Raw genomic sequence first — 20,923 nt, 5'->3', positions numbered from 1 at the left:
AGAGTGGATCTGAATTCCAGGACGTGCTTTAGTGATGATTCTCCTAATGGAAATTTTGGGGAGGAAAGAGAAACCGTTCTGGAGGGCTGCTTTGTCTGTCTGGGCGTTAAGGGCTCAGTGCCAGGCTTTTCTGCTTCTCAGACTGTCCCTGCCGCCTAAGTGAACTTCCTTAGGCCTGTCATTTTTCTTACCCACTTTTTGCTTTCTGAAAATGGGGTCCCATTAGCAACCTAAATCCCAAAATCTGGGTTTTGGGGGTTGGTGCTATGCCAATCAATTATGATGGAGTGCGATAGACCCGATGCAACTAGTGAGGTCTGTATATATACATTTTCAACGGCTCTCTTTGGTACGAAGAACACACTGTTCAAATCATCGATTTAAAAAACCCTTGGCAAAAAAAAAAAAAAAAAAAAAGGGAAAATTCCTCGATTAGTCTAACTATAATTAGGACCAAGAAATTTAGTCAGGACCTCCTTGAAATTTCCTTTGCTCAGTTCAGGTTTGGAGAAATGGGGTGTGTGTGTGTATGTGTGTGTGTACACGTGCGTGCGACTGGTGAAAGGGGAATCCTATGTTTGCTCATATATTTATGTTGGCACTTATTTCCCCACCCTCCTCTCGCAGTCTTTCCTTCCAAATCCAATCTTCACACTTCCCTCAGCTTCCTCAACCCTGAGGATTCAAATGAGATGGAGAGCGACTCCGCCCTCTTATGACTATGCAACAGCGAGGGGCGGGGAGGAAGCGCGGGAGAAAAGCCCTGCGAGGAAATTCAACCTGGGCAGCCCGAGACGGGCTCCCGCCGGCCGCGCCCGCACCCTCCGCCCGGGTCTTCCGGGACCAGCCTACAATAGCGCAGCCGGGGGCCTGGGAAGCCCAACTCGCCCCAGAGGAGGAGCCGGTGGACTTGGTTCTCGCCAGGGAGAGGTGGCATCTCAGCAGCCCCTCAGAGCCCATCTGAACCCCGGCCCGGAAGGCCACCCCCGGCCGGAGTAACCGTCTCCCGACCTCGGGGCCGTGTGTCCCCGCCTTTTGTGGTGCAAATGAGGAGCGCTCAGGGGCCCGGGGGGCGGCGCTCGCCCGGGACAAAGTTTGCCCGCTGCTTCTCCGACACTTCCTTCACACTTTGTTTGAGCTCGGCGCGGGAAGGTCGGATCCGTCCAGGGATCCCCCCTGCCGGCGTGGAGGAATGCTGAGGAAGGTAAGTGGGTTGTCACCTCTCCCTCACGTTTGGAGGACGGACCACCGAGCAGCAGGTGGCCGGCATCCTCTGCCCGTGGAACATTTTTTCGGAAACAAGCGTGAGAGAAGGCGGGTATTAGCGGTTCTGCGTAAGAGATCCCGCAGAGCTGTTGGAGAGCGTAGATTTGAAAAGTTGACGCGACCCAGCAGGTGCGGGGGGCGAGCTCGCAGAGCTGTCCCTCCCACCCCCCCGGCCGCCGGAGCACAAAGCCTGCGAGCTGGCGCGGCCGCGTTGCCATGGCAGCGGGGGCGGGGCCGAGTCGCGGCGTGCCTGGGTTGCGGGGCGACGGAGGGGCACGGGAGAGGGGGGCGCAAAGTCTTTGGGAGCTTTTCCCCGAGATGTGCCAGTTCTTGTCTCACCGGATCGTCAACTCAAGTGTATTGGCCGACACTTGTCCTTTGGTGAGAGAATCGGGCTGCCACGTGCTTAATGCCCTCATACTTTGCTTTGGAAATACTGGATTGTGGTCTGGTGGAAGACATGAAAAAGTTAGAAGATACTTCTTTATAAAAGTAATAACAATAAAATATTCTGTTTCCTCGTTTTCCATAGAAAATATTTCCATAGAAAATATTCCTCAGCATCTGCCGAGGGATATTCCTTAATTATCATCATTAAAAAAATACTGAGCCTGGTTTGCATCCATGGAAATGATTTGGCTTTCAACCTTCCAACATATTAACCAAAATCTTTGCAAAATAAAAGCACATACAGTAGGTAGCAGGCAGTGTAAAACATTCAGATAATTATATCTTAAAATGTTTTACAAAGACACAAATTTCACAAAGCAAGGTAGAGAACGTTATTTTTTTCCACCGGGTATTTTCTTACATGTAAATGTGCCAGATAATTTTGGCCTATTATCGCAAAGATTATTTGTTTAAGCTCTGCACTGCAGAAAAAAATATTGGAGAGGAATTCGAATTATCTTTTCTAGAGTAGTGATTGGCAGCTACAGTAGTATTTTACCCCCCCCCCCCCCTTCCCATTTATCCTGTAATAGCTAAAGCTATGGTTTGGTGTTTTTAGTTCTTCAGATTTAATTGTTTATTAACTGATCTGTTAACAGTTCTTAGCTGTGTTCCACACACTGGTTTATTTCTTTCTCTGTCTCCAATTTATTTATTTTATTTGTTCTTGTTTGTTTGTTTGTTTTGGAGAGAGAGAGAGAGAGAGCGCGCGCGCGCGTGCGTGCGCGTGTGTGTGTGCGTGTGCGCGCGCGCGCGCGCACCCGGGGTGGAGGGGCAGAGGGAAAGAGGGAGTGGGAGGGAGAGAATCTTAAGCAGGCTTCATGCTCAGGGCAGAATCCCAGGAGGGGCTCCATCTCAGGACCCTAAGATCCTGACCTGAGTCGAAATCAGGAATGGGTCGTTTTATTTATTTACTTATTTTTTTACAGATTTTATTTATTTATTTAAGAGAGAGAGAGAGATCATAAGTAGGCAGAGAGGCGGGCAGAGAGAGAGGGGAAAGCAGGCTCCCCGCTGAGTATTATTTATGGACCAGTTTAAACTATGAGGAAGGTGAGGGGCCCCTGGGTGGCTCAGTGGGTTAAAGCCTCTGCCTTCGGCCCAGGTCATGATCTCAGGGTCCTGGGATTGAGCCCAGCATCAGGCTCTCTGCTCAGTGGGGAGCCTGCTTCCTCCTCTCTCTGTCTGCCTCTCTGCCTGCTTGTGATCTGTGTCTGTCAAATAAATAAATAAAATCTTTAAAAATAAATAAACTATGAGGAAAGTGAGACTAGAAAAGTACAGTAATTTGTCTACAGTAATTTACAGTTCTTACGGTTAGTAAGTGATAAGTCAGGATCTAAATCCAAATGCGATTGCTATGACATGCTGCATTAAATCCTTTATCCTTGTGTCCCTACCAAATTACCATATTTTGATGATTCTTAGGAGTGAGTGTAAATTTCTAAAAATAATTACGTGGTTTTCTTTTTGGCTGAGATGTTTTCCAAGTCAGATATTTCTAAAGTCAAATATCAATTGCAGGGTTGCCTGGGTGGCTAAATGGGTAAAGCCTCTGCTTCGGCTCAGGTCACGATCTCAGGGTCCTGGGATCTGGGATCGCCCCATAAATAAATAAAATTTTTTAAAAAATATATCAATTGCACTTCTGAAGAGTGTATGTTCTTCCTACTGGAACATTGCTATTATCAATTATTGTCAACTATCTTTTTTCAGGGGTTCCTGAGGAGCTAATGAAAAACCAGGAATTTGATTATTCAAATCAAGTTTTAAGAATATTAGAGATACTTGTATATCAAAGCATTCTATTTTACAAATGATTATAGAATTAGATTTGTTTAAAGCAAAATACATTACTTAGCACTCAGGTTTTATTATCTTTCTTATTTTATAGTTTTTTATTAAAGGTTTTATTTATTTATTTGTCAGAGAGAAAGAGAGTCCAAGCAGGGGGAGCAGCAGTCAGAACAGGTCAGAAGCAGGCTCCCCGTTGAGCAAGAAGCCTGATATGGGACTCGATCCCAGGATGCTGGGATCATGACCAGAGCCGAAGGTAGTGACTTAACCGACTGAGCCACCTAGGTGTCCCTACTTTTCTTAGTTTAAATCTTTTTAATCAGGTTCGTTAGCTTCTGCTGGCAGTGACGTTAGTACACGATAGTTGGAAATTGCTATCTGGGAAGTTGTCCTAGAAAGTTCGGGTATGAATCTGATTTGACCTGGTCACAGCCCTGAAAACGACTGTGAACTGATCTTATAAGTGTTTTTTACTGCAAAAAAATAGTTTTCTAAATAGATTACAAGATCCATGAAGGCAAGAAGCAGGTCTTTTCTGTCTTTAGAACCTATCTTTTAATATCAAATACAACATTCTTCATAAATATTAAGTGGAAAGAGAAACAAAATTAAGCTTTATTAGGCCAATGAAATATAGAGTAGAAATAATCCTTTAAAATGCATAATATTAAGAGTTACAGAAATTCTAATCTTTTTTTGATTTTTTTTCATGATACTATTCTATAAACTGATAGGTAGAACCTATTTTACAAATAGAAAAACTGAGCCCCAACGATTAGTATATAAAATATTTTCCAATGCTTTATCTTAATTGAACCTCACAACCACATGCAGTAATTCTCATCATTATTTTTTTAATATATGAAAACACAGAAGCTCAGAGAAGTTGAGTGACATGGTCAGAGTCAGCCAGAGAGGGAGAGGCACCTCTGATAATGATGTCAAATGATTTTGTGCACTATACCCATACAAACCAGATGCACCCGTGAGCTTTGAGAATCAAAGCCAGACCTGGGGGTGCTAGGTGCAAGACACCTGCTTTCTGTCTCACCTTCCAAGATTCCACATGTTTGGGCAAAAGGGGAGAAACCTTCTTTTAAAATACAAGTACAGGGGCGCCTGGGTGGCTCAGTGGGTTAAAGCCTCTGCCTTCGGCTCAGGTCATGATCCCAGGGTCCTGGGATCGAGCCTCGCATTGGGCTCTCTGCCTGGCAGGGAGCCTGCTTCTTTTCCTCTCTCTCTGCCTGCCTCTCGGCTTACTTGTGATCTCTGTCTGTCAAATAAATAAATAAAACATTAAAAAAAAAAAAAAAAGACAAGTACAGGGGAGCCTGGGTGGCTCAGTCAGTTAAGCCTCTGCCTTGGGATCAGGTCATGATCCCAGGGTCCTAGGATTGAGCCCCACATCAGGTTCCCTGCTCGTGGGGAGTCTGCTTCTCTCTCTCTTTTGCTCCTCCCCCTGCTCATTCTCTCTCTCTCTTTCAAATAAACAGATAATCTTTTTAAAGAAACAACAACAAAAAATAAAAGACAAGTACAGACAGAGGCAGGGCAAAAGCAAGGAAGACATGCTCAGTGGAGCAAAAAGAAAAAAAAAGTGAGTGGGGGAAAAAAACAGTGAAATGAAGTTGATAAAAGGTGTATTAGTTTGCTACGATTGCTACAACAAAGTACCACAGAGTGAATGATTGAAAAAAACAGACATTTACTGTCTCACAGTTCTGGGGGCTTCAAGTCTGAGGTCCAGGTGTTAGCAGGGTTGTTTTCTTCTGATACTCCCTCCTTAGCTTGTATGGGGCTGTCTTTTGCTGTATCCTCACCTGGTCTTCCTCTGTGTGTCTGTCTGTCTGTCCTAATCTCTTCTTATGATACCTGTCTTGTTGGACTAGAGCCCACTCATTTGACCTCATTTGACCTTAATTGGCTCTTTCACGGCCCTATCTCCACATTAAGTCACATTTTGAGGCACCTGAGGGTTAGAACATCAACATACAAATTTAGAGGGAACTCAAGTCAGTCCATAATAAAAAATAAGAAAAGTGAACCTGATCTATGATTCCGAAGACAGAGCCTATTTCAACTGTTTTATTCCTGTTCTTATTCTCTCCTGGCCCAAATAAATGTTGGAGCAAGTAGTGGCAATTTTTTTCTATCAGTATATTCCATTGGATGTATAAAGATAAAAAAGATTCAGAGCTGAATTCTTCTATATTTAGCTTGCTTCATACTTTATTTTCACTCTCACCTCTGGAGGGCCAACTTCAAGCCTTGTCAAGTTTTGACAAGGGCAGACGAAACGGATGATTGAGCCCATTGCCAGCCAGGTCTAACCTATCTCTCTGCCTTTTTGGAGCTGTGGAGTGCATACGATTGGTGTCCTATGCATTCCCTGTGTAGTGTGATGAATCTAGGAAACATGAACTCAAAATACCGAGAGGACAGTGAAGCTGTCATATGTCACAGTCATGGAGGTAAGCGAGGGAGACCCATCAGAATGGCATTTTCCAGCTTATTTCTAACAAGATGTTCAGCGGAGTACTTCAGACTGAACGGTTGCCAGAAGAATTTGAAAGTTTTCTCTGAGGCACTGAGCAGCTAACAAGGTTATAATTGGAGTGTGTTGCCAAGACTCAAATTATTAAAATGCTTTGGTCATAGAATAACAGGGACAAGAGGGAAGCCTAGAAGTCTTGTGGCCAGTGCCTTGCTCAAAGCACAGACACTGCTTTGTAAAGGTAGGAATCAGGTAGGAATCAAGACGGCCAAAGAAGATTCCAGAGTCTTCTGCAATAAAAGTTTCTGTAAATAACCAAACATCAGAGTCTCAAAGTACTTTTATTTCTTTGGGTAATGACTTCCTTCATTACTTCATATTCTGCCTTCAGAAAAGGTGAAATATACCTGTCCACTTTTCTTCGTGCAATATCTTGTGATTTTTTAAAACACTTTACTTTATTTAAATATTTTATTTATTTATTTGACAGAGAGACAATGAGAGAGGGAATATAAGCAGAGGAGGTAGGAGAGGGAGAAGCAGGTTTCCCACTGAACGGGGAGCCCGATGCGGGGCTCGATCCCAGGACCCTGGGACCATAACCTGAGCGGAAGGGCAGACGCTTAATGAATGAGCCACCCAGGCGCCCCACTATCTTGTGATCTGCTAAAACAGTTTTAATAAGACACTGCTCGACCCTTTTTTGTAAGCTGAACAGAAACTCTGTCCATTGTTTTAGCAATCTGTTTCTATTAGTCCCATGAAAGCTACCCCTCACCATCTGGAATTGTAGAGTTGTTATTTATGTCTTCCTGGCACCCCCTGACTTGTTCCCCTTTGGGGACCATCCTATTTACATCAAGTGTGGAGCCCCAGACTATATTCTGAAATTTCCCTACTGACGAATATGCATCCAATATACTTGTTGGAGCATTTTTAAGAAATACCAGAAGCTTTTGAAATGTGCCCTTTGGCTGTGATCCAGTAGCTTTCCATTCCATGATGGGTGGTTTCAGAAGCAGGTTCTTGTGTGGAATAGCTATTGTTACCCAGCCAAAAAAAGAGTGCCTATTTCTCAGAGCGATGCATACTTAATTAGCAACGGGATCGATGCCAGGGCCTGGAATTTGAAAAGTCAGCTTTGAAAGTTTGTGCAAGTCCCTGAAGGGCAAAACTATGTATTTCTCCTTGTGATATGAGCCAGACTTTGGTCTAAGCGGTCAGTTGTGCGAATTGGCTGACACAGGGTCAGGAGGTAGGTTGGCCTGTTCCATAGCTGTTTCTTTAACACCATTTCATTAAAAACTTGCCTCAGAGGCACTCCCCTCAAATTAGGAGAAAAGAGCCAAAGACATATGTGTAAAGCGTGAGGAAAAATTACCGTCCATGGCTGTTTAGACTTCCTCAGATTTTGGTACAGTGAAATACCTTTCATTCCCCTGTGTTACTGAAGAAAATCACGAGCTTGAAGTGTCTGGAAAGTTCCCAGGCAGTCAACAAGTATTTGTCAATCACTTACTATCTGATCCGGTGCTGACAGGGCATAAGAAGAAAAGTCAAGAGCTTTCTCCTCAAGTAGCTGATGCTAGAGTTCCGGGTAAACAGGCATGAAAACATTGAAAGTTTGTTGTGTGCGCTCCTGGACATATGGAAGCCTTAGGAACGACTGCTCCAGGTGGGGCCTGGGGGCCAGAGAACTACATCTTCCTTCCTCTGTGGCTTTGCCCATGCTTATCTCCTTCAAGTTCTCATCACCCCAACCCCCCTAAGCCCAGGCCCTTTCGGGCTTTTCAGAGTATTGCTTCAATCCGGTAAGGATCCTCAAGAAATCCTATCTTTGAATGTGTTTACACCAGGGTGAATCTAGCCATAGGATTTTAAGCTTTATAATCCTGGAGGAAATGCACCACCATTTGAAGGAAATAAAAGAAGGGGCTAGGTTGAAGGAGCAGAAGAGAGACCATTTCAATCTTTTCCCCCGTGGATAGTAGTTGTAAATTTTTGGCAAGCCATGAAAAGACTGGCAGAGTTTACATACATTTTTAAGGACAGAAAGATATGTTGGCAATGACATATAACTATGAGACTGTGTTGAGGGCAGCAGCAGGGCAGAGAGGAGAAAAACATTGGTCCAGAATCCTAGATGGTGACAGAAAATAGGGCAGCGGCAAGTCGCCATTACCCCAAGACTGGGAAGAAAAACATGGCAACTGGGAAGCCAGTTCAGGGTACAGAAGTGCCCCCTGGGGTTATCCACCCCAAGCTCCAGGCTCCCCACTCCTCGCCCTCCCTTCCTGATGATCAGCCAGGATTTCAGGCTGGAAGGGTCCCCAGCAGGGAGTGTCGATGCCATTGTTCTTTGTGTTTCAAAGTAGAAAAATAAATTCAGTTTGGTGTTAGATAGTTTCACAGGTGGTGTTGGTTATTTGTTAAGCACACCACTTATTCAGGTGAGAGCATTTGGTGTTTGGGGTTGGCTCAGGGACACATTCACTGTGTATCTATTGCTAAGGAAAATATATGCCAAATTCCAAACAAGTGAGATGGCTTTTTATTGCATAAAGTGTTTGTGGCATGAAGATTAGTACAACAAGAATTCTATTTGGATGGCCAAGATGTAAGAGCATTAGAAGAGGGTTGGGAGACATGCATTTAAGTCTTGTGTCTAATACCAATTAAGAAATGTTTAGCAAACCAAATTCCCAGAGGTGACATTTTGTTATTTGCAAGAGGAGGGACTTGATTAGATAATTTCTAAGGCTCTTCACTGTCTGGAATTCTGCTCTTTCTAAAAGGCAGCCTGAACTGGAAAGAAAGTGCCTTTTCTAAGAATCCCAAATGCTTGTCAAGGATCAGTCCTTTTGCCTTCCATCCATAAGTTTTCCAGGAACCCTATGGGACTGTAATGGTCAATGATTAACGTTACCAACCTGTTTTCACGCACAAGGTTGGGAAAGTCTTTCCAGGAAAAGTTTTAGAGGTGAAAAGTTATTAGCTTTTCTTTCTTTCTTTTTTTTTTTTTTTTCAAGATTTTATTTATTTATCAGAGAGAGAGGGAGAAGAGAGCAAGCACAGGCAGACAGAATGGCAGGCAGAGGCAGAGGGAGAAGCAGGCTCCCCGCGGAGCAAGGAGCCCGATGCGGGACTCATCCCAGGATGCTGGGATCATGACCTGAGCCGAAGGCAGCTGCTCAACCAACTGAGCCACCCAGGCGTCTCTATTAGCTTTTCTTAATTCATTCTTTCAGTTCCTGGTTTTGTAAAAATAAAATTGTCTTCAGATGCTCCTGGCTTCTATGTATTGGCTGTGAGATCTCAGCCTTGAGAAGCCATCAGACCACTCAGCAGCCATAGCGCCATTAAATGTCACAGTCCTTTGAGGCTGTTTTTGTTGTTATTATGCACATCTCAAGTAGAATATCTCAGGATGCATCCTCAACCCAAATGCCTGTCATTTCTTTTGATTGGGAACATAAGATGTCCCTGTGCGACTAGTCAGTTGCAGCAATACAAAGCGAAGCATAAATTATCATTTAGTGTAGAATATGTAAGAGTGTCAATATTGACACATTTACAAATAGTGTAAAATATAAAGCATAACATGAAACTTTGGAAAATTTTAAATTTTGGTATTTTAATTTCTATTTTATTTTATTTATTTTTTTAAAATTTTTTATTTTTTATAAACATATATTTTTATCCCCAGGGGTACAGGTCTGTGAATCACCAGGTTTACACACTTCACAGCACTCACCAAAGCACATACCCTCCCCAATGTCCATAATCCCACCCCCTTCTCCCAACCTCCCTCCCCCCAGCAACCCTCAGTTTGTTTTGTGAGATTAAGAGTCACTTATGGTTTGTCTCCCTCCCAATTCCCTAAAGATACAAACGTAGTGATCCAAAGGGGCACGTGCACTCGAATGTTTATAGCAGCAATGTCCACAATAGCCAAACTATGGAAAGAACCTAGATGTCCATCAACAGACATCAAGAATGGATCAAGAAGATGTGGTATATATACACAATGGAATACTATGCAGCCATCAAAAGAAATGAAATCTTGCTATTTTTATTTTTATTTATTTTTTTAAAAAAGATTTTATTTATTTATTGGACAGAGATCACAAGTAGGCAGAGAGGCAGGCAGAGAGAGAGGGGGAAGCAGGCTCCCTGCTAAGCAGAAAGCCCCATGCAAGGCTTTGATCCTAGGACCTGAGATCATGACCTGAGCTAAAGGCAGAAGCTTAACCCACTGAGCCACCCAGGAGCCCATTAATTTCTATTTTAAGTGAACTAATAGATCAAACATCAGGCAGGAAAAATAAAAAAGAAAGAACATTTTTTTCCCCAACTAACTCTGAAATATATACGTGACTTGAAAGCTAGGAAGCACACTACTTATAAGATAACCACAGTTTTAATGGGATGGAAGATGGCTGGAATAAGGAGAAAATCAACAGTTCCTCTGATTGTGGGAAGATATTCTCTGGAGAAAAGTGTAAGTGCTTCTAAAGTTAAATATATTATTCACTGGCAGCTCTGGGAATCTGCCCAAACAAATCATTGTTCCTGCAATGTTTGTGTTCAGCCAACTTAAGCTGTCAACCACTGAATTAGGCACTTTTTTCCCCCTAAAAGACATGATTTGGTCAGTAAGAATTTGGTTATGCTATTAAATGTTCACCAATTAGGAGCTAAAAGCCCTGGATTTGGAAAAGTTTGGTATTTTAATGATCCAAAGTATAAATAGTCCCCCCCCCCCCCGCAATAAATAACAGATGCAAAAATTTTAATTTCAAATTGGCCGGTCTTTAAAGCCACACTGTAAGCCATACACTAAGGTAATGAGGATAAGAAAAATTTGAATGCCACTAGCAGAGAGAAACTGCCTTTTTTTTTTAAAGAAAAGAAAAGAAGGGTAAAATCCTTTAGAAAATGACTTAAGATTTTTTCCCTATTAAACATGAGAAAAATGAAAGAAGTTCCCAAGAATGTTGACCAATGATACAGTTCCTTGTAAAAACTGTATTAGTTTTTTTTTTTTTTTTTACTAGAACTCTAATCAGAAGTATAGGAGTCCTATGGCCTCTATTAAAGGCAACAGGAGTCATTATTATCAAGATTTGATGAGTGTTATACCTGCAAAATTTAATTGCAGCCACATTATTCTAGTTATGACGAGATGGGTTTAGGAAAGGAAAGACACAGCAGAAGTCCCCAGCAGCTGAATGGAAGGCACCGGGGCAGGACAGGGGCTGTGGGAATGGACTGGAAGGAAGGCAGGGACAGTGTTTTCCAGTGTCCTTACTTGGTTATTTCTTTGGGAAAGGGGCTTCTGGAAATTTTACTGGGATCCAATTTATGAAAACTGCTTATGAGAGGGAAAGATTTAGCCCAAGTAGCTAAATGAATATGAATTAGAGAGATGATGGAAAACAACATCCTTCATTGATATTTTTATTCAAGTAGTTTCATATTAAAGATTAGTGTTTCTGAAAGCTTAATTTGCCAATTGAACAAAAGGGCTAGTTTACTAAAAATCTAGCTTAAAAAACTGATTATTTCAAACATGGATTTTCATCATGGGCAAGATGGCAGTTTGTAGGAAAGCACCAAAAACTCTATTTTTAAAAATATAAGTGTGTTAATTATAAAAAAATTGTTTTAATTTTTAAAAATATGTACCTTATTTATTTGCTGTGAAATCAGAGAATAAAAAATAGCATCTACTGAAAAGTTGTCTCCTGTCTTCCACCCCCCAACACTTCCATATCACCCAATTCCCTGGAAGCAGCCAGTATTATTACCTGGTTCTTCCATGTGCTTCAGAGGAAGACTAGACCTGTGTAAGAGAATATATTTTCTTCTATCCTCTCCCTGTTTATCATATGAGTGATGACATCATCTACATGCTATTCTGGATCTTTCATTTTCACTTCATGATATGCTTTGGAGATTATTCCTTTTTAGTTCATAAAGCAATTCTTCATTTTTTTTTAGTGTGGTAAAATATATACAACATGAAATTTACTATTTTAAAGCATACAGTTCAGTGGCTTTAAGTACTTTCATATTGCATAACTGTCACTATCATCCATCTCCAGAACTTTTTTATCATCCCAAACTGAAACTCTGTCTCCATTAAACAACTGCTCCCCACATCCTGTAGCCCCTGGTAACCACCATTCTATTTTCTATGTCTGTGAATGTGACTCTTCTAGTTTGGCTCTTCTAGCTACCTCCTACAGGTAGAATCATAAAATATTTGTTCTTTTGTGTCTAGCTTATTTCAGTTAGCATAATGTCCTAGAGGTTCATCCATGTTATAGCCTATATCAGAATTTAATTTCCCTTTAATGGCAGAATGATATTTCATTGTATGTCTATACCATTTTTATCTTCTGTCAATGGACATCTGGGTTTCCCCTTTCCTCCATCCTTTTTGATGGCTGCATAATGTTCTGTTCTGTGGTTGTAACATATTATATCAACCAGTTTCCTATTGATGGTCAGGTTATTGCCACGTTTCAGTGACTAATTGTGAAATTAAACCACTTCATATATGTATATCTATTAAAACTCATTTCTTGAAATGGATTTGCTGAAAAAAATGTTATACATATATTAAATTTGGGGCCATTACTAAATTGCCCTCCATGGAAATTATACCAATTTACATACCGTATAGAAACTGTCTTTTCCTACCTCCTTACCAATGCAGAGCATTACCAAACTCCATCTTTGTTCATCTTATGGTGGAAAACAGTGTTTCACAATAGTTGCAGTTTGCATTTCTCTTATCTTGAGTGAACTCTGGAAGTCTTAGGACCATTGCTTTTTGTTAGTTAGTTTGTTTGTTGGTTTTATTGGGACTATATTCATTTCTTTTGTTCATTTCTCAATTGGGCTGTTGAGGTTTTTTTTGTTTGTTTGTTTGTTTGTTTTTTATCTCCCTCTGCTTTATACTGGCTGTTCTTGAAAAATTTGCTTTTGTTTGGCATCCTTAATGTAGCTTATGGGAGACTTTTGGAGGTCTGCTGTGAAACAGGAGCTTTGTCTAAGAATACTGAACCCTGCTTTTCAACACCATTGACCAAATATTGACTCCAAGACAATACATTTGACCAAGCAGACATACCATCTGATGCTGTAGGAGGCTTTATTGGAGAGGTTATATTCAGAAGAAAGTGTATCTCTGTGAGAACAACAGAAAAAGTTCTCACAATATGTTTTAATGTTGTTAGGGATTTACTCATCTTTCAAAAGGTGGTATAAAAACCCATGATAATAAATAACTTGGTATATATTGGAAAAAAAACCAACAACCCAGAAACAAAGTAGCATATTGTTAAATTTCATTTTGTTAACCCATGTACCCTATACTGGATACTTCCAACTCAACATGCCCCACTCTGGACTCATTCCTTTGACCCACAAAGCTCTCCTCAGTTCCTTTGTTTCCCATTTGGGTTTTCTAAGGCAGTTGTCACTCTCCTCCACATCCAGCTAGCTTGTCACCAATGTCCCTCAGGTGCATCCACCACCTAGTGTCCCCATGCCCACCACCTTGTCCAGACCCACATCGGAGCTCTTCTGGGTTACTGCAGCAACCTCCAACTGATCCTTGTCCTTGCTCAGTAGTTCTGTGATCTGTAGCCAAGAATGAAGTTTATGAAATGCAAATCGGATTGGCACATCTCTTTAAAATCCTTTGATGGTCCCCTATTGCCCTTAGGAGAAAAACTCCTTAACGTAGCCTCCAAGGCCAGCGAGCCCTGGCCTGTCCCACTTATCCCTCAGGTGCTTCCTTCACCACACCCCTTTTTCTACACTTCCCTCTTCTCTGGTTAATCTTTCAATTCCTCAAACTCAGGGTGCACACTCATGTTTCAGGAACTTTGACTTTTCTGGAATGTTCTCCCCTGTTCCATTCCCTCTACCTCCTCCTTCCCCTGGAAAACTCCTATTCAGTCTTTGTCAGCCAAGTCTCACCCAGCTCCCCCAGTCTGAGTCAGTGGCTTCTCCGGAACCCCTGAATATCCCTTTTCTTTCATGATCATGATTTCATGTACTGTAAGGGCCTGTTTCCTTGCACAGGTAGGTACTCTCCACCAGGCCATAAGTGCCCAAGGAGCAGGACCGTGTCTCCCTTGTTTCCCACCATTGCCTCAACAACTAAACACATTTATCGCTCATAAATAACTGTGGATAAGTGATTGTTGAAAGGGACCTGAGGCTCTGAAAGAGAGTGTCTCCTGAGAATGGGGTGTTGCTCTGTGTGAGAGGATTGTGCTAATGTTATGTATTGAAACTGTGAATGCCTTCCCCACAAATTCTGAAATCTGTCTGGCAAGAAAAGAGGGTGAGGTTAGCTGTGCTCTTGTTTGCTTAATGGCCTGCCAGCCTCAGGAGCATGACACTGAGGATAAGGGTTACTCAAGGTTGAGTCTGGGTAGCAGGGAAACAAAGGGCACCTGCCAATATTCTGGGCAGAATCCCAGACAGGGAAGGAGCTCACAGAGGGCAGTTGGGGCCTACGCGCTTGGGGCAGAGGTCCCCATGGTGGTCAGTGAGGAGGGGGTTGGTTTGAGCACACCATAATGTCAACTGCCTTTGAGTACAGGCTTGAAGAGAATCTCCACTGTCCTTTCTTTTTAATACAGTCACGTCCTCACTTTAAGATGTAAGTGGAGCCGATTCAGGACAAGAAATCCTGTGTTTGCAAAATAGAGTCACTGACTTAGACTTAGGGTCTGATCAGCATGCAGTAGAGTGAAAATAACAAAGGTCAAACTTTAGTGGACTCTGTCTAAAGTAAGCAAGCAAATCGTGAGCTTAAAACACTCGAAAGACTTCCCTCCTGCTCACCTTTTCTCCTTGGAAATTTACTGTGAATGCCGTGGTCATAAGAAGCTTCTCCTTCGTGGAGCTTCACCTGCAAAGTTAGTGATATCCAGCCTCCCAGCTGTCTTTGTGCCCTTACTTTATTCTCTCCCTGTGCAGGCCTATAGGACTAGTTTTCATGGTGAGTCCGACAAGGAAAAAGTGAGAGGGTTACAACAGCAGCACAGTTCATGAGGACAACTGTTTAAGAGGTAAATATTCTTCTTATTCCATAATACCAGGAGAATGAGTATTCAAACTACCTTGACCTCTGTTGATAGAAGGTCAGATCAGGGAGATTTTGTACTGGTTGATGCGGGGTAGAGGGGAATGGGATGTGGTTTTTGTTTTTGAGAAGAAAAATCTTACACGTAGAGAGTTAGTTCTCATTCGGAATGAAGATGTTAGCGCAGTGAAATATGTAAATATATGAAGTTACCCCAAACCGGAGGAGGAAACGATCATGATGACCACAGGGTTATTGTAATGATAGCTACTAACATTCGTAACCCAAGCACTCTAAGTGTTTCAGGTGCATTATTTTTTTTTTTTTTAAGATTTTATTTATTTGTCAGAGCGAGTGAGAGCGAGCACAGGCAGACAGAGTGGAAGGCAGAGTCAGAGGGAGAAGCAGGCTCCCTGCGGAGCAAGGAGCCCGATGTGGGACTCGATCCCAGGACGCTGGGATCATGACCTGAGCCGAAGGCAGCTGCTTAACCAACTGAGCCAGCCACCCAGGCGTCCCCTCAGGTGCATTATTTAAATAGCTTTCACAGTTCGATACCAAGTTGGTAAAATAATTATGCCCACTTGCAGTCAGATGACTGAGGCGCAGCGCTGAGTATTAAGCGGAGGGCGGGCGCTCTTAGCCCCAGCGAATCCTCACCCACTTTGGCGGCCAGGGCCACGCCCCCTGGTGAGAGTCGCGTCCGCCCCGCCCAGCTGCGTGACATGCGCAGTTTGCAGTTTACGGAGCTCTGCCTTACAGCCACGTGAAGCACACAGGCAGTTGTGGGGATTAAATACAACAATGTCAATGTTGGGATTAAATACCCTCAAGTCTGAGGGTAACAGGAAGTCTTACAATAAACAAAGCCCAACATTTCAGGCTCGGCGCAGGAAGAGCCCACCGCATCGCTAATGGTGGAAGGCGGATGTTTCTGGGCAGGGGTGGGTGGCTTCTTTGTACACAGTCTGCAGGGATATTTGCTCCTGAAGTTTGCAGCACTCTCAACAAGTGATTTCCTGGGCCCCAGGGGGCTTGATGCCCCACCCACAGGCGGGGGGGGGGGGCGGGAGGGTGGGGGGGTGCCCCGAGGGGTGTTGGCAGGAGTGGTCGCTGGTATGGTGAGGCTCGGAGAGAATACCATGTGGGGGAAGCTCTTTAAGAAATAGAACGTGGCCTGTGACCAGATGGCTACAGCCCCGCACAAGGCCCAGGTGAGGCCCTGCAGCCAAGACTGGTGTCATGGCCCATACACCTCTGTAGCTGACACCCTTTTGGCTAGACCCTGAGGGTACAGAGTGCTCCAAAACGCGTCTGGTGTGTCCAAGGGAGGTGACTGCTAGAAGGCTCTGCTCCAGGTATGAAAAGTGCTTCGAGAATATGGCAAAGCTAAGTAATGGTGTCAGCCACTGGTTTATAATGCTGCGTGAGAATTTCCATACAGACCAGCATGCCCTGCTGGTTACTTGCCATTACTATTTCCACCAGTATGTCCCAGGCACTGTGTTGCCGCTGGCCCCGTAAAGAAGCTTAAGCGCTCAACAGTTAGCCTTGTTGAGGAGATACCATATCTCTTTAAAAATGGAGAATGAACAGTACAGAACCCGGTCACCAGAGAGAAAAATGTCATGTCTATACCACTAAAGTGGTGAGGGTACTCCGTTTGGGGTGGGCAGACTGATCAGAATGTGTGTGTAGATACACAGACACACATATTCATAAACATGTATAAACATGCATGTATATACACACCTATGTGTATATATCAGAATATATGTGTATCTTTATATCCAATGTAATATATAGATTAATAAAAAATGTGTATAGGGACGTACAGAATTTTAAAACATTTTTTTATGGGGATGTGTAATTGGAACGGTGTGGAGCCCATTTATCTTGAGAGGCGATACCCTAGCAGTGGAAGTGTTAGGGTTTAATGTGCAGACACCTGTATAGTACAGACATTTCAAATGAACACCCTGAACAAGGCTTGTGTGAGGGTTAACTTTATGTGTCATATTACCCTGGTCACAGGCTGTCCAAATGCTTGGTTAAACTTCATTCTGGGTGTTCTGTGAGGGTAGTTCTCAAAGAGATTAACATGTGAATGGGTGGGTGGGGTAGAGCAGGTGGGTCTCCCCAGCGTGATGGTCCTCATCCAGTCCACCGAAAGCCTGAGTAGACAAAAACGTTGAGTAAGGGGAGTTTGCTCTCTTGGCTTGTCTTTGAGCCTGGACATTGATCTTCTCTCATCTTTGGACTCAGACTGGAAATGATGCCATCAGCTCTCCAGTGTATAGACTCACCTGGCAGACTTGGGACTTGTCAGGTTTCAAAACCATGTGAGTCAATTCCTTATAATCAGTTTTTCTCTAAATAGGTAGATAGATCTATCAATCAATCATCTTTCTATCTAAAATCTCCTATTGGTTGTGTTTCTGTGGGGAACCCTGATGGGTACACCTGGTTAGGCCCCCAGTAGGGCCCGTGGCAAAGTAATCTTAGGCAGTGTTGTTCTCAGTCTGGCTGCCTGTTGGACCACATGGGGAGCTTTTAAAAAACCCCAATGCTTGAGTCTCTCAATCAGAGATTCTGATATAATTGGAATTTTTTTAAAAGCTCGCCAAGCATTTCTGATTTAAAAGGTCCCCAAGTGGTTGGGGCTGAGAATTGGGACAAATTCAAGCATTGTAGGTGTCAGAAACATGATTGGTCAGCACTAAGAAGGTGATGTGTTTCAGCTGTGGGCTCAGATTAGCCAAGCACAGGACTGAGGAAGATGCCAGAGAGCTTAGAGGACCAATTGCTATCTGACAGTTACCTAGAGGACTAGACTTGAAGCCGCCCCACACTCCTCCAATCTGATGCTGACTGAGGTGGGGAATGGAACCTGCTTCTGTACTTGGAAGACCACTTTGTGAGCATGTAAGCAGGAGAAAGGGGACAAGAGGCTGGGTGGTGTGGTAGGTAACCCAAATTGATAACCCAAATTTGTCACCCTGCTGTATGCCTTCCTCTAATTCATCCATGCCTGAGTTTATCCTCTGCAGAATTGGCATTGTTAATGACAGAACCTACCTTCTAGAACTGTTAAGAAAACAGAGTTAACACATAAAAAGTGTTCTGAGCAGTAATTAATGGTCACTTGCTTAGCGCCCCGTAATGTCAGTTATTGTTACTCAGACGTTTTGTTGCCTCTGACAGGGATAGCAGGCGTCTATGATGTAGCCCTCCTCACATACAGATAAACTCTGTCTTCCAGTTTGCGTTCTTTTCATGCTTCCATTGCCGATCAATACCCCTTTTTGTGGTTCTGTATTTACTCTAATAATTAATGTCTTTGTTTGGGTACACTCAAGTTCTCCAGGTCGGGAAGGCTGCCATATAAAGCTGAGAACAACCCAGCCTAACTTTGGGTTTTTCTGTTCCAACCCTGTCTGTGTTAGTTTTTAAAGTGCAATTCTCAAAGGGATTCTTTTTCTAGTTGTATTTCTAGGTAGGATGTCTCACTTTTACCCATATCATCCACTGACAGTGTGTGGTCATGTGTCACCTGTGCTTTCAGAAAAGAGTGGAAAGTACTAGAAAACGTGGTTTTAAAAAAGCAACATGGGTTGACACACAGAGGATGAAATGAGCCAGCTCTGTGGAAGGTCATGAACATAGTGCTTCCAAAGCATGGCCTGCCGTGGCAGCTCAGAATCCCAAGTCTGACATTTTGCACCTGCAGAATCGCACACAATTTATTGCCTCCTGGAGGAGGACAGAGCATCCCAGGGTCGAGGACAGAGCATCCCAGGGTCAATCACATTTGTAGTCCAAGGCAGCAATTTTATATGGACTACTACGTTTTTTTTTTTAACTTAAAGATTTTATTTATTTATTTGAGAGAGAGAGATCACAAGTAGGCAGAGAGGCAGGCAGAGAGAGAGAGAGGAGGAAGCAGGCTCCCCGCTGAGCAGAGAGCCCCATGCGGGACTCGATCCCAGGACCCTGAGATCATGACCCGAGCCGAAGGCAGTGGCTTAACCCACTGAGCCACCCAGGCACCCTGGACTACTACATTTTTATTAATGATTTTAATTAATCTATTACTAACTAGTGTGAGGCTGGTGTAAATGATATTAAAATGCTGTTATTTCTAACAATGTGTTATGCATAGAATCAGACATATTTCCCTTGTCAGCAATTTACAGCAATAAGGCCTGTCTGCAAATAAGAGATAACGCCACCTCTCAAGAAGGCTGACACTGTTTCATGGATGCCAAGTACTTGATGCCAGATTCTGCCAATGACATTCTCAGCCAGGGAACTGATAAGATGTGCCTCTGTCATTCCCCCCACCACTCCCCACAGACCACCTTACATTCTTTTTTTTTTTTTTTAAGTTTGTTTACTTATTTTTTTTTTAAGTTTTTTTTTTTTTTTTTTTTGACAGACAGAGATCACAAGTAGGCAAAGAGGCAGAGAGAGAGAGGGAAAGAGAGAGAGGAGGAAGCAGGCTCCTTGCTGAGCAGAGAGCCAGATGTGGGACTCGATCCCAGGACCCTGGGGTCATGACCTGAGCCAAAGGCAGAGGTTTTAACCCACTGAGCCACCCAGGCGCCCCACCACCTTACATTCTTGAATCATAGATTCAAACCCACAAGGCTAAGATAAAGAAAGAATTTACCTAGAAAAACCCATCTTCTGACGAGATGGAGAAAAACCAGCTGGGATTACTTTCTGATGGGGTCTCTGGGTGCTTGAGGGTGAAATTGTTGAATGTTTGAACAGCAGACTTCATTAGGAAATTAAATCCACTTATTGTGCTCAAGGCCCTAGCCATTTGGAAGGTGAGGGATGCTTTTCTGGAGTCTGGGAAGTGTGTCACATGCTTCTTCAGTCTTTTTTTTTTTTTTTTCTGACAAGTAACAAGCAGTTACAATGAAACATCGTTCTTCTCAATTATGAAATGATTGCCAAACTTTGAAGTCAGAGCCCATTTTTGCAGATTTGGAACAGGCTGCTGCAGTTTGTGGTAAAGGAGATGAATTCCAACTTGGAAAAGTTCTCTAATGGAAACATTCTCTAATTTCAATACTATGAAAAGTATTAGGGGCTTAATACCATAACATTGGCTCACAAAATCACCTGTAACCAAACCTTGACAAAACGAGTTTGAAAGGTCCTATGTGGGCTTATGTCATACGGTTGTTAAGAACTTGAAACATACTGGGGTGCCTGGGTGGCTCAGTGGGTTAAAACCTCTGCCCTCGGCTCAGGTCATGATCCCACGGTCCTGGGATCAAGCCCCACATCAGGCTCTCTGCTCAGCAGAGAGGCTGCTTCCCCTCCTCTCTCTGCCTGACTCTGCCTCCTTGTGATCTCTGTCAAATAAATAAATAAAAATCTTAAAAAAAAAAAAAAAGAATTTGAGACATATTTTAATTTAGCATGAATGGAACATTAACTTCTGTAAAGAACTACCTAGAGAGGAGGACCTCGACAGATCCTGCCATGACTCCAGAGAGCAGACTTCGAGTGAAAGTAGAGGATAATGGAGTCTTTCGTAATAAAGGCAGCACTGTGGTTGAGGAGATTCTCATGTAGGCTTGGTCAACATTATTCTGAAGGCATCTTTCAGAGGCGATCACTGTGATTCTCCCAAGTGGGGGATGGTCCCACGCACCTATAATTGGGAGCCTGTCTTTACTGACTGAAGGTGGGAAATACTGGTTTCCTGTTCTTCAGTGAGTAATGACAAGGCGGGGGAAATGAATATAGAGTGACTTTTAAAATTTTTATTTAGTTGTTTGTTATTC

General features: G+C 43.1%; 1 protein-coding gene across 2 annotated transcripts in view; it reads left to right on the top strand.

Moving 5' to 3' along the window:
• The first annotated feature begins 787 nt into the window (after positions 1-787).
• Positions 788-20,923, top strand: part of SPATA13 (spermatogenesis associated 13) — a 342,569-nt gene continuing 322,433 nt past the window's right edge. The window contains exon 1 of one of the 2 annotated variants that reach the window (XM_082700184.1): positions 788-1,204. In XM_082700184.1, coding sequence (XP_082556310.1) covers positions 1,193-1,204 — 12 coding nt within the window. In that variant the 5' untranslated portion in view covers positions 788-1,192. Of the gene's footprint in view, positions 1,205-15,035; positions 15,106-20,923 lie in introns of those variants that run through there. The other variant, XM_082700187.1, reaches the window with a different exon arrangement.

Source organism: Mustela nivalis (genome assembly GCF_964662115.1).
Source record: "Mustela nivalis genome assembly, chromosome: 15".
Classification (NCBI taxonomy): Eukaryota; Metazoa; Chordata; class Mammalia; order Carnivora; family Mustelidae; genus Mustela; species Mustela nivalis.
The sequence above is the reverse complement of the archived record's forward strand: the minus strand, read 5'-3'. Positions and strand labels throughout refer to the sequence as shown.